The sequence below is a fragment of the Coregonus lavaretus genome, assembly GCF_964263955.1.
Source record: "Coregonus lavaretus genome assembly, chromosome: 23".
Taxonomy (NCBI): Eukaryota; Metazoa; Chordata; class Actinopteri; order Salmoniformes; family Salmonidae; genus Coregonus; species Coregonus lavaretus.
This window is the reverse complement of record NC_140010.1, coordinates 5,383,163-5,397,806: the sequence shown is the minus strand read 5'-3', so window position 1 is coordinate 5,397,806 and position 14,644 is coordinate 5,383,163. Positions and strand designations below refer to the sequence as shown.

The window sequence follows — 14,644 nt, the reverse complement described above, 5'->3', positions numbered from 1 at the left end:
ACAGAGATCAAACTTATTTGAGAATGTGTTATTATATTGGCCATGACCTCATCTGAACTCATATGAAATACACTGATCAGTGCTCCAGCAGTTTATTGTGGAACGTTTTGACCTGAAGGTTCAAGCCTGACAAAACAGCAGGAGCATTTATTAGTGCGAGGGAGTCTATTTTGGGTATTTTATTAGGATCCCCATTAGCTGTTGCAAAAGCAGCAGCTACTCTTCCTGGGATCCACACAAAACATGAAACGTGACATAATACAGAACATTAATACAGACAAGAACAGCTCAAGGACAAAACTACATCTTTTTTTTTTAAAGGCACACATAGCTACATATCAATACATTCACACAAACTATCTAGGTCAAATAGGGGAGAGGTGTTGTGCTGTGAGGTGTCGCTTTATCTGTTTTTTGAAATCAGGTTTGCTGTTCTTTGAACAATATACGATGGAACAAAGTTCCATGCAATAATGGCTCTATATAATACTGTAGGATTTCTTGAATTTGTTCTGGATTTGGGGACTATCTTCATTTGAAACTTGATACATTGATCAAACTCAATGGAGACAGAGTGCATTATAATAGCAAAGCTGATCTGAACTCACCCATGTCTGCTGAGGACAGCCTGAGCCTGCTGTTCAATGAACAGGTCCCCGGGGGAGATGCCGTAGTGCGTGGAGGGCAGGGAGGCTCGGCGGGTCGTCCGGGGGGAGCTGGGGGCGGCCGCCACGCTGTAAGACTCCCTGGAGGAGGCCCTGGATGAAGGGGGGCTGGCCTGGGGGTGGGTCTGGTGGGGTTGGGTATGGAGGGTATCCTGTGGCCTACTGCAGGCTTCTCTGGGCCCCCCTGCCATTGTCCTCTCCTGGGCCAGCCGGTAGTTCTCCAGGTTCATCATCCTCTCCCGCTCTGAGAAGGTGCTGGCCCTCTCCCGGGTGGGCGGAGGGGCCAGGGTATGGGCAGAGCCGTGGCCTGGGGCAGGAGCTTGGCCAGAAGTAGGTTGAGCCTCAGCAGGGTGAGCTTGCACGTAGATCCGGCCCACTCCAGAGCTGTAAGGTGCCCTTCGAGAACTCTCCCTCCCTCCTCCTCCTCTTCCCTCCTCCTCCTCCTCTCTCTCTCTCCTACGCTCGGTGACTGCTGTGGCCCCTCTGTCGGAGACGTCAGACTCTCTACGTGAGCGCGAGTAGCGGGGGGAGTAGTCCATGTCTATCTCCTGATCCAGGAAGATGCCGTAACGCTCAGAGAGTTGGCGACGTCGCTCGGCTTTGTAGCGGGCGATCCGTTCAGCCTTGGAGCTGAGGCTTGCTGGGTCCACTGGGCCACCAGAGGGGGATAGGACAGGCTCTGTCTGGGGGTGGGCGGCTGGTCCAGGCTGGTCCCCCGGTCTGCCCCGGGCCCTGGACTGTCTGTCTGGGGTGGACACCTGCATCTGTGGGATCTCCATCTCTTCTCTGCTGTAACGTCTCACTGTGGAACCGGACGGAGACAAACACACAGTAAGGGTGTGTCCCAAATAGCACTATTGACTATATACAGTAGTGCACAACTTTTGACCAGAGCATTATCAAATTCAAATCTGGACCTCAAAGCAAGTTCCACTGCATTTTTTCAGGGATTGATTTAGACCTGGGACACCAGGTGTGTGCAATTAATTATCAGGTAGAACAGAAAACCAGCAGGCTCCGGACCTCGTAGGGTCAGAGTTGAATACCCCTGATATAGTGAATAGGATGCCATTTGGGACGTACCCTAAATCATATGAACACAACAATGTCTCAAACATGGCATCATGACATGAGGAGTTGGCAAGAGAGCAGAAACAGATTGGCACCCAAAACGTGGTCAGCATGCGTACCCATGATTGGCTCACAGGGGTCTGAGGCACGGGTGTATCGTGGTGGGTCCTCCTCCAGCATGTGGTTGACCACCAGACCGACACAGCTGGGAATCAGGGCAGGAGGAACGTCACTCTCTATACCCTCCAGACGCCTGGCTATCCTCTCCTTCCTGCTTCATACCAGACAGGGACAGACAGGTGGATACAAAGATTACTGTGTTATCACACACTGCAACAGTTTTTTTAAATGTATTTAACCTTTATTTTAGCAGGGAGTCCCATTGAGACCAATGTCTCTTTGGCAAGGGAGCCCTGCATCTCAACAATTACAAAACAATTACACAATGAAGGTAGCATAGGAGGGTAGGAAATAACCCCCCCCCCCAAAAAATAAAAAATACTAAACACAATCATGAAAAACAATCACATTCCTCTAAAGAGGTCATAAACAGTGACTCCTGTTTATACAGGAGAGGGTTGCAAAATTCTGGTAACTTTCCCAAATTTCCCATGTTTTCCTGAAATCCTGGTTGGAAGATTCCCGGATTCACAAAGGAATAAACAGGACATCCAGAAACCTTCAATCAGAATTTCAGAATTTTGTGAAAGTTACCGGAATTTTGCAACCCTACTGTAGTATCAACATGAAACGGTCTGAGGTAACTATGAGAGTGGATGACAACTGAAGGACGTATGGAAACGGTCTGAGGTAACTATGAGAGTGGATGACAACTAAAGGACGTATGAAAACGGTCTGAGGTAACTATGAGAGTGGATGAGAACTGAAGGACGTATGGAAACGGTCTGAGGTAACTATGAGAGTGGATGACAACTGAAGGACGTATGGAAACGGTCTGAGGTAACTATGAGAGTGGATGACAACTGAAGGACGTATGGAAACGGTCTGAGGTAACTATGAGAGTGGATGACAACTGAAGGACGTATGGAAACGGTCTGAGGTAACTATGAGAGTGGATGACAACTGAAGGACGTATGGAAACGGTCTGAGGTAACTATGAGAGTGGATGACAACTGAAGGATGTATGGAAACGGTCTGAGGTAACTATGAGAGTGGATGACAACTGAAGGACGTATGGAAACGGTCTGAGGTAACTATGAGAGTGGATGACAACTGAAGGACGTATGGAAACGGTCTGAGGTAACTATGAGAGTGGATGACAACTGAAGGACGTATGGAAACGGTCTGAGGTAACTATGAGAGTGGATGACAACTGAAGGATGTATGGAAACGGTCTGAGGTAACTATCAGAGTGGATGAGAACTGAAGGACGTATGGAAACGGTCTGAGGTAACTATGAGAGTGGATGACAACTGAAGGACGTATGGAAACGGTCTGAGGTAACTATGAGAGTGGATGAGAACTGAAGGATGTATGGAACAGAGGGACAGAGGGAGGGTTGTCATTGTCGACAATTGCAAACATACCTGTTCATTTCCAAATCAACGCTTTCAAATTGTTTCTTTAATTCTGAAACTGGGAAATAAAAGAATACATATAAAAACTTACAAAACATGACGGCATGACAGTAACATGTTAGTCCATTATTCCTATCTTAAAGGATGTGTCCCAAATTGCACCCTATTTCCTATATAGTGCACTACTTTTGACCAGAGCCCTATGGTTCCTGGTCAAAAGTAGTGCAAAGGGAATAAGGTGCCATTTGGATGCAGTCTGTGTTCGGGAAGCAGCTCACCCTTGGGTAGGACTGCCAGAAGATTGGCATCGATATCAGAAGCACTCTTTACCAGCACAGTCTTGTCCCCAAATGAAAAGTTGTTCTGAAAGCTGAAAGTAAAAGAGTTCAGATAAATCTAGCATCTTATTATGAGACTTGCTATTCAAGATGTATATACGGGGCATTCGGAAAGTATTCAGACCCATTGACTTTTTCCACATTTTGTTACATTACAGCCTTATTCTAAAATGGATTAAACTGTTTTTGTCCCTCATCAATCGACACACAATACCCCATAATGACAAAGCAAAAAAATTACAAAATAACTGAAATATCACATTTATATAAGTATTCAGACCCTTTACTCAGTACATTGTTGAAGCAACTTTGGCAGCGATTACAGCCTTGAGTCTTCTTGGGTATGACGCTACAAGCTTGGAACACCTGTATTTGGGGAGTTTCTCCCATTCTACTCTGCAGATCCTCTTAAGCTCTGTCAGGTTGGATGGGGAGCGTCGCTGCACAGCTATTTTCAGGTCTCTCTCCAGAGATGTTCAATCGGGTTCTGGATGGGACACTCAAGGACATTCAGAGACTTGTCCTGAAGCCACTCCTGCGTTGTCTTGGCTGTGTGCTTAGGGTCGTTGTCCTGTTGGAAGGAGAACCTTCGTCCCAGTCTGAGGTCCTGAGCACTCCGGAGCGGGTTTTCATTAAAGATCTCTCTGTACTTTGCTCCGATCATCTTTGCCTCGATCCTGACTAGTCGCCCAGTCCCTGCCGCAGAAAAACATCCCCACAGAATGATGCTTGGCATTCAGGCCAAAGAGTTCAATCTTGGTTTCATCAGACCAGAGAATCTTGTTTCTCATGGTCAGAGTCCTTTAGGTGCCTCTTGGCAAACTCCAAGCGGGCTGTCATGTGCCTTTTACTGAGGAGTGGCTTCCGTCTGGCCACTCTACCATACAGGCCTGATAGGTGGAGTGCTGCAGAGTTGTCCTTCTGGAAGGTTCTCACATCTCCACAGAGGAACTCTGGAGCTCTTTCAGAGTGACCATTGGGTTCTTGGTCACCTCCCTGACCAAGACCCTTCTCCCCCGATTTCTCAGTTTGGCCGGTTGGCCAGCTCTAGGAAGAGCCTTGGTTGTTCCAAACTTCTTCCATATAAGAATGATGGAGGCCACTGTGTTCTTGGGGACCTTCAATGCTGCAGAAATGTTTTGGTACCCTTCCCCAGATCTGTGCCTCGACACAATCCTGTCTCGGAGATCTACGGACAATTCCTTCAACCTCATGACTTGGTTTTTGTTCTGACATGCACTGTCAACTGTGGGATCTTATATAGACAGGTGTGTGCCTTTCCAAATCATGTCCAATCAATTGAATTTACCATAGGTGGACTCCAATCAAGTTGTAGAAACATTTCAAGGATGATCAATGGAAACAGGATGCACCTGAGCTCAATTTCGAGTCTCATAGCAAAGGGTCTGAATACCTATGTTAATACGGTATTTCTGTTTTTAATTTTTTACACATTTCCAAAAAATTTCAAAAAAACTGTTTTCGCTTTGTCATTATGGGGTATTGTGTGTAGATTGATGAGGGGAAAAATGCATTTAATCAATTTTAGAATAAGGCTGTAACGTAACAAAATGTGGAAAAAGTCAAGGGGTCTGAATACTTTCCGAATGCACTGTAGGTGTACGTTGTATACCAGTGTTTAGTAAGGTGCCCACGCAAATTCATACTGGATACATCATCTCACATAATGGACATATGGACATCAAATTACTCTAAGGTCATACATGTCCTTGTCCCAGCCAGAATAACCTATAGGGGCAGGAGCCTATCTCCTGTTTCTGTTGTGTGAGGCAGCTTGATTTACAAGTACACCTCTTGGACAGGACGCTAGTCTATCACAGGGCCTAGTCTATCGCAGGCCCAAAATCTCCTTAATGCTGAGTGTCAAGCAGAGAGGAATAGGGTTAAATTTTTAGAGTCTTTGGTACAACTCGAACCTTCCAATCTCAGGGCTGACACTAACCACAAGGCCACTGAGTTGGTGACTGTAATAAACCATTTTAAGGTTGTGAATGTCTAGTACTATTACTATGTTCACTGCCTTTAAAGGGGCTATCTGCAGTTGCTACATACTGTACATTTCTGGACTCATAAATTAATGATATACTGTATACTCATTGATTCATGAAGAATATAACTTACAAATGTGCTTAGTTCAAGTGCCGTACCCCATCACAACCAAATCCAATGTTTGTAAATAACCAAAATCTAAACATGTAAGCCTCAAAACATGGTCAAAACTATCATTGTAATATCATGGATGGTTAGTCCTTACAAAGATAGCTCTGTCTATGGATTTGAGAGTGGTTACATTTCTCCAGGCCCATCCCTTAGCTTTACACCGAAACAGTCGTGGGACAAACCGCTTTGTTATTGTTTCAGCTGCAGATTGTCCCTTTAAGGGAATAAACATCCTGTCAGTCCCCATGGTCAGTGCAGGTAATGTTGTACTGTGCTGAACCGTCCACTTCCATGAGGGAGGGATATATATATATATATACAGTACCAGTCAAACGTTTGGACACACCTACTCATTCCAGGGTTGTTCTTTATTTTTTACTATTTTCTACATTGTAGAATAATAGTGAAGACATCAAAACTATGAAATAACACATATGGAATCATGTAGTAACCAAAAAAGTGTTAAACAAATCAAAATATATTTTATATTTGAGATTCTTCAAATAGCCGCCCTTTGCCTTGATGACAGCTTTGCACACTCTTAAACCAGTCTGAAGATCCTACCATGATCCTTATCTACCCCATTTTCCTGATGATATGGCAGATACATTAGTTCTGTCTCAAATGGCACCCTATTCCGTACAGTGCACCATTTCCTACCAGGGCCATTAGGGTAGGCAGTATGTGACCAGACGGCTATATCTGGGCTGATTGTCATGTTTCTTTCACAGTTTAGAAAAGTACAGACTCAGAGCTTAAAACATGGGGAAGTTATTCTGCTTTGAAAGTTGATCAACGTGAGTAGAGTACGATACATGAGAAGTGCACACAAAATGGTTTCCTCCACCTTAGAGCTTCTGTTGGCAGTGAGGTTGAAGTGCAGAGTTTGACTGGAGCTTCAGTTCCAAAGCCTGGAGAGAAACAGGGAGTAAAAGGCCATACTATCAAGAACATGCCATAGATAATGGACAAAAACAGGAATCCACCATGTTTTAAAATGATTCATTCTCCCACTGCAATCTGTCCGAAAGCATATTGTGTCATCATCATCATAATCTAAATGGAAACATTTCGGGAATTACACACTTTAGATAACCAGCACTAGACTCCAGCCTAAATAAGGCATTCACTCCTGAAATCAACAATAACCCTGGAAAAGAAGAAGGGAACTGCTGCTTTTTCAACAGAGTCTAATAACATTAGTCAAGAGCAGTGAAAGTAAAGGTACACTACAAAAGTATGTGGACACCCCTTCAAATTAGTGGATTTGGCTATTTCAGCCACACTCGTTGCTGACAGGTGTATAAAATCGAGCACACAGCCATGCAATCGCCATTGACAAACATTGGTAGTAGAATGGCCCGTACTGAAGAGCTCAGTGACTTTCAACGTGGCACCGTCATAGGATGCCACCTTTCCAACAAGTCAGTTCGCCAAATTTCTGCCCTGCTAGAGCTGCCCCTGTCTACTGTAAGTGCTGTTATTGTGAAGAGGAAACGTCTAGGAGCAAGGGGAAGTGGTAGGCCACACAAGCTCACAGAACGGGACCGCGAGTGCTGCAACTCGGTTGCAACACTCACTACCGAGTTCAAAACTGTCTCTGGAAGCAACGTCAACACAATGACTGTTCGTCGGGAGCTTCATGAAATGGGTTTCCATGGCCGAGCAGCCGCACACAAGCCTAAGATCACCATGTGCAATGCCAAGAGTCGGCTCGACGCCATTGGATACTGCAGCAGTGGAAACGCGTTCTCTGGAGTGATGAATCACGCTTCACCATCTGGCAGTACAACGGACAAATCTGGGTTTGGCGGATGCCAGGAGAACGCTACCTGCCCAAATGCATAGTGCCAACTATAATGTTTGGTGGAGGAGGAATAATGTTCTGTTTTTCATGGTTCGAGCTAGGCCCCTTAGTTCCAGTGAAGGGAAATCTTAACACTACAGCACACAATGACATTCTAGACGATTCTGTGCTTCCAACTTTGTGGCAACAGTTTGGGGAAGGCCCTTTCCTGTTTCAGCATGACAATTCCCCCGTGCACAAAGCGAGGTCCATACAGAAATGGTTTGTCGAGATCGATGTGGAAGAACTTGACTGGCCTGCACAGAGCCCTGACCTCAACCCCATCAAACACCTTTGAGATGAATTAGAACGCCGACTGCGAGCCAGGCCTAATCGCCCAAACATCAGTGCCGGACCTCACTAATGCTCTTGTAGCTGAACGGAAGCAAGTCCCTGCAGCAATGTTACAACATCTAGTGGAAAGCCTTCCCAGAAGAGTGAAGGCTGTTATAGCAGCAAAGGGGGGACCAACTCCATATTAATGCCCATGATTTTGGAGTAAGATGTTCGACGAGCCATGTAGTGTCGTCAGAGGGAAATGAATACTGGTGCTACCTTGCTCTCCAACCAAAGTGCCTGAATTAAAGAAGCACATTTATCAACTCCCACTGTCATCCAAAAATAAAGCTAGTCCAAAGGTAAAACCGGACCCATCTAGTTCTGGGTAAATAGGTACACCATAGCATGGTTGACACACCAGGCAGGCAGCAATATAACCCTGTTGTGAAGTTTCTCCCCAGTATAGGAGCAGGGTTAAGTTACTGGACAAGGCTCCTCTGCCCCAGAATACACCTGGGCTCCCTGGTTATTTTGGCCCCAAAAGCCAATGGATGACGACAAAAAGGGGTGGCCAGGAGGGACGGTGGGAGTGTGTGTGGGTAGTTGTGTGTTTATTTTGCCTTTATTTAACCAGGTAAGAACACATTCTCATTTACAATAAAGACTAGACCAAGACAGAGCAATGAATTGTGCAGCAAAGCAGTGTGTGTGTAGGTGTTGTCATGGGTGGTGATGGAGAGATTTGAGTTGGCCTGAGAGCGAATGTGTCAGTCAGGTCATCTTAAAAGGTCCAAGGCAGCCGTTTTTTTTATCTCAATATTAAATCATTTCTAGGTAACAATTAAGTAGCTTACTGTGATTGTTTTGAATAAAAATTGTCAAAAAGAAACAAAAATACCTTCTTAGTAAATATCAATTTCTCAAACAAGAATTTAGCTAGGAGTGTTTTTCAGAGTGGTCTGAGTGGGGAGGGGATTACTAACAATTAGCTGTTATTGGCAAAAAAAAATTTCATCTCTCTTTCTTATTGGTTTATTAACTAATTTACCGCCTGGTGATCCCATCCATCCCACCAAAACAGGTTGAAATTTCAGGCTGTCTTTTCAAACAGCTCTTTCACTAAAAGGGCATTGTCATCATTTTCACAATTTCACAATTTCACAGTATTATTCCAACCTCATAGTGTGGAAATATACACATATACTGAGTGTACAAAACATTAGGAACACCTGCTCATTCCATGACATAGACTGACCAGGTGAATCCAAGTGAACGCTATGATCCCTTATTGATGTCACTTGTAAATCCACTTCAATCAGTGTAGACAGGTTAAAAAATGATTTTTAAGACTTAAGATAATTGAGACATGGATTATGTACGAGTGCCATTCAATGGGCAAGAAAAAATATTTAAGTGCCTTTGAATGGGGTATGGTAGTAGGTGCCAGGTGCACCGGTTTGTGTCAAGAACTGCAACGCTGCTGGGATTTTAACGCTCAACAGTTTCTCATATGTTTCAAGAATGGTCCACCACCCAAAGGAGTTCCAGCCAACTGTGGGAAGCATTGGAGTCAACATTGGACAGCATCCCTGTGGAACGCTTTCGACAACTTGTAGAGTCCATGCCCTGACTAATTGAGGCTGTTCTGATGGCAATAGGGGGTGCAACTCAATATTAGGAAGGTTTTCCTAATGTTTTGTACACTCGGTGTTTTTTTAACATAGGAAAATCATGTTTTTGACTGCACTGGGCCTTTAAGAAGAGACAGGTCAGTCGCCCACACACCATGGCAACGTCCGATTGCTTCGTGGGCAGCTGAGCCAAAAGGACATGCCAAAGATGAGCTAAGGAGACCGACTGTCAAAAGTGAGCTCAGTTAATAAAGGGATTTTCTATAAATGCTCAGAGGAAAAGACAAAGTGAAAAATAGACCCTGTTAAAATGGTGCTGGTCTTGTCCACACGCAGGCAAGCAGGCAGGCAGGCATCACAGGAGCCAATAGAGACTAGAGAGTGTGTCATCCTCAGCAAAGGTCATGCAAACCACCCTCTCAGTCAGCCTCCATAGTCTGTTATCTAGAGCCGTATGTATCAGGCTTCTCCGATTAAGAGTACTGATCTAGGATCAGGTCCTCCCTGTTCATGTAATCTTATTCAATTTGATCTAAAAGGCTAAACTGATCCTAGATCAGTACTCATACTCTGAGAAGCTTGATACAGATGTAGGATCTTATTTTGATCACTCTTTTGCTGCTGAGACAGCAGAAAATGAAAACTTGTGGTGTATTCAAGATTTAGAAAGGTTTCTAAAGTTAGTCATTTCCACCAACAAATAAACAAAAACTTGATTTGCCCTAACGAAAAATGTTTCAACCCCTACAAAAAATGTCCATTAATTATAATCCACATAATAATTCACATTTCCTGTTGCTGCAGGATTATTTTCCTGCTGCAGCAAACTGGCTCAAATTAAGATTTGACCTCTGTACATGCAGCCCCTGAAGTGCATGGATGAGAGGGGTGCAAAGATTTGCTGCAATACAATGATGATTCATGGACAACAAAGAATAAAGCCCCTGTTTAATACCAGGGCAATTTGAATCAGAAGAGAAGTAACAAAGAAACAGCAACTCAAAGTCCACAAATGGACAGATGGATATCTGAGTCATTATTAAAACACACACACACACACACACACACACACACACACACACACTCAACACAGTAAAAGCCAGTCCCCTCCCTAAGAGAGCATGCCCTTGGAATCTCTCCCTCTACACAACACTGACAATTCCTTACTATGAATGGACAATAAGTGTTAACAGTACTGCTAAATCACAGCCTAACATCCATCCTCCTCCTCCTCCTCCTCCTCCTCCTTCCCCTTACCTTGCCCACCGACACCGTATTTGACATGGTTGAGATAATTAGTGATCCATGGGTTCCGGAACATACTTGTAGGGAGGCTGATGACAGGCCCCCTGTCCCGGGTGACAGCAGCTAACAGCAGCTAACGAAGCTCACAGACAGTCACAGCAGCAGTGATGCAGACTGACTGACACACAGACAGACAGTGGCAGTAATGCAGACAGACTGACTGACAGACAGACAGACAGTGGCACTGAGTCTCTCAGACACAGCTAGGCAACAGCACAGAGTGGGAGTGGATCCCCAGCACAGACCACGCAGCAGCCTGACAGGCAGACACAGTATGTGTGTGAGTGAGCTCAACCAGGGAGCTCAATGGAGATAGAGAGAGGGAGAGATAGAGAGAGGGAGAGACAGAGAGAGAAGAGAGAGAGAGACAGAGAGAGAAGAGAGATGAGAGAGAGAGAGAGAGAGAGAGAGAGAGAGAGAGAGAGAGAGAGAGAGAGAGAGAGAGAGAGAGAGAGAGAGAGAGAAAGAGAAAGAGAAAGAGAAAGAGAGAGAGAGAGAGATAAAGAGAGAGATAAAGAGAGAGATAAAGAGAGAGAGATAGAGAGAGAGAGAGAGAGAGAGAGAGAGAGAGAGAGAGAGAGAGAGAGAGAGAGAGAGCGAGAGAGAGAGAGAGAGAGAGATAGGCTGCAGGCAGGGTGCTAAACCTTCTCAGAGCCCATAATCAGATTACAGGCAGAAATTAGCCCTGATGATAAAACGCTGAAAAGGGATTGGAGAAAGGCGCCAGGAAGACTGAGGAGCGGAGGAGATAAGTGCGTCCATAGGGCTCTGGTCAAAAGTAATGCACTATATAGGGAATAGGGTGCCATTTGGGATGTAGGACAGAGGTACAGCAGAGGTGTATACTGCAAAAGCAGGATGAATGTGTTAGCCAGCTAATTTGCATAACTAATCTGAAATTACTTTTACTTTTTTTGAAAGATACGCTTGCAATGGGCATGGTCTAATTGACTCAACAACCAAAAACACATAAACTACATGACCAAAAGTATGTGGACACCTGCTCATCGAACATCTCATTCCAAAATCTTGGGCATTAATATGGAGTTGGTCCTCCCTTTGCTGCTATAACAGCCTCCACTCTTCTGGGAAGGCTTTCCACTAGATGTTGGAACATTGCTGCGGGGACTTGCTTCCATTCAGCCACAAGAGCATTAGTCAGGTCGGGCACTGATGTTGGGCGATTAGGCCTGGCTCGCAGTCGGCGTTCCAATTCATCCCAAAGGTGTTCGATGGGGTTGAGGTCAGGGCTCTGTGCAGGCCAGTCAAGTTCTTCCACACCGATCTCCACAAATAACGTATGTATGGACCTCGCTTTGTTCACAGGGGCATTGTCATGATGAAACAGAAAAGCACTGAGCTCTTCAGTACGGGCCATTCTACTACCAATGTTTGTCTATGGAGATTGCATGGCTGTGTAGGAGGTGCAGACACAATCTCCTCTAATGGAGAGGAAATCCCACTTGTCTAAGTCATCACAGATAGAGTGAGACTGTCGGAAAAGCAGGAGAAGGGGAGGGTGGGGCAGAGAGAGAGAGACATAATATGACACTTGAAATGTCTTTATTCTTTTTTGAACATCCCCCTTGGTGTTTTTCCTATTTTGTTGCATTTCAACCTGTAATTTAAATTGATTTTTATTTGGATTTCATGTAATGGACATACACAAAATAGTCCAAATTGGTGAAGTGAAATGAAAAAAAATTACTTGTTTCAAAATATTATAAAAAATAAATAACGGAAAAGTGGTGCGCGCATATGTATTCACCCCCTTTGCTATGAAGCCCCTAAATAAGATCTGGTGCAACCAATTACCTTCAGAAGTCACATAATTAGTTAAATAAAGTCCACCTGTGTGCAATCTAAGTGTCACATGATCTCAGTATATATACACCTGTTCTGAAAGGCCCCAGAGTCTGCAACACCACTAAGCAAGGGGCACCACCAAGCAAGCGGCACCATGAAGACCAAGGAGCTCTCCAAACAGGTCAGGGACAAAGTTGTGGAGAAGTACAGATCAGGGTTGGGTTATAAAAAAATATCAGAAACTTTGAACATCCCATGGAGCACCATTAAATCCATTATTTTTAAAAATGGAAAGAATATGGCACCACAACAAACCTGCCAAGAGAGGGCTGCCCACCAAAACTCACGGACCAGGCAAGGAGGGCATTAATCAGAGAGGCAACAAAGAGACCAAAGATAACCCTAAAGGAGCTGCAAAGCTCCACAGCGGAGATTGTAGTATCTGTCCATAGGACCACTTTAAGCCGTACGCTCCAAAGAGCTGGGCTTTACGGACGAGTGGCCAGAAAAAGCCATTGCTTGAAGAAAAAAATAAGCAAACATGTTTGGTGTTCGCCAAAAGGCATGTGGGAGACTCCCCAAACATATGGAAGAAGGTACTCTGGTCAGATGAGACTACAATTGAGCTTTTTGGCCATCAAGGAAAACGCTATGTCTGGCGCAAACCCAACACCTCTCATCACCCCGAGAACACCATCCCCATAGTGAAGCATTGTGGTGGCAGTATCATGCTGTGGGGATGGTTTTCATCGGCAGGGACTGGGAAACTGGTCAGAATTGAAGGAATGATGGATGGCGCTAAATACAGGGAAATTCTTGAGGGAAACCTGTTTCAGTCTTCCAGAGATTTGAGACTGGGATGGAGGTTCACCTTCCAGCAGGACAATGACCCTAAGCATACTACTAAAGCGACACTCAAGTGGTTTAAGGGGAAACATTTACATGTCTTGGAATGGCCTAGTCAAACCCCAGACCTAAATCCAATTGAGAATCTGTGGTATGACTTATAGCAGAACCCATCCAACTTGAAGGACCTGGAGCAGTTTTGCCTTGAAGAATGGGCAAAAATCCCAGTGGCTAGATGTGCCAAGCTTATATAGGCTCTACAAAGTATTGACTTTGGGGAGGTGAATAGTTATGAACGCTCAAGTTTTCAGTTTTTTGTCTTATTTTATGTTTGTTTCACAAGAAAAAATATTTTGCATCTTCAGAGTGGTAGGCATGTTGTGTAAATCAAGTGATAGAAAACCCCAAAAAATCCATTTTAATTCCAGGTTGTAAGGCAACAAAATAGGAAAAATGCCAAGGGGGGTGAATACTTTCTTAAGCCACTGTATTAGTCTTTGGAGACCTAAATGCCAGAACTGGACAAGAACCTGACACTCTCAGCACACAGGGGGATAAACACTTACCTGGAGGTGACAGCATTCCCTCCCCCATATGCCCCCATAGACACAACTACGAAAACATAACCAACAAAACCAGGAAACAACTCCTGCAGCTCTATCGCATGCTGGGTATGTACATAGTCAATGGTAGGCTTCGAGGGGACTCCTATGGTAGGTACACCTATAGCTCATCTCTTGGCAGTAGTACTGTAGACTACTTTATCACTGACCTCAACCCAGAGTCTCTCAGAGCGTTCAAAGTCAGCCCACTGACACCCCTATAAGACCACAGCAAAATCACAGGCTACTTGAACAGAGCAATACTCAAATCATGAGGCATCAAAGCCAAAGGAACTGAATAATATTAAGAAATGCTATAGATGGGGGGAAAGTAGTGTGGAAACCTACCAAAAAACAATTAGGCAACAACAAATTCAATCCCTTTTAGACAACTTCCTGGACAAACTGTTCCACTGTAATAGTGAAGGTGTCAATTTGGCAGATTAAAACCTAAACAGTATATTTGACCTCTCAGCTTCCCTATCAAATCCAAAAATTTCAAACAGAAAACCAAAGAAAAGTAACAACAATGACAA

General features: G+C 44.5%; 1 protein-coding gene across 1 annotated transcript in view; it reads right to left on the bottom strand.

Annotated features, from left to right (window-relative positions):
- LOC311150658 (uncharacterized protein) overlaps positions 1-14,644 on the bottom strand; it is a gene marked incomplete at both ends in the record, with an annotated part of 102,723 nt that overhangs the window by 66,259 nt on the left and 21,820 nt on the right. The window contains 5 exon segments of the mRNA XM_084188156.1: positions 609-1,467; positions 1,856-2,010; positions 3,284-3,332; positions 3,553-3,644; positions 6,641-6,704. Of these exon segments, the coding sequence (XP_084044282.1) occupies positions 609-1,467; positions 1,856-2,010; positions 3,284-3,332; positions 3,553-3,644; positions 6,641-6,704 (1,219 nt within the window).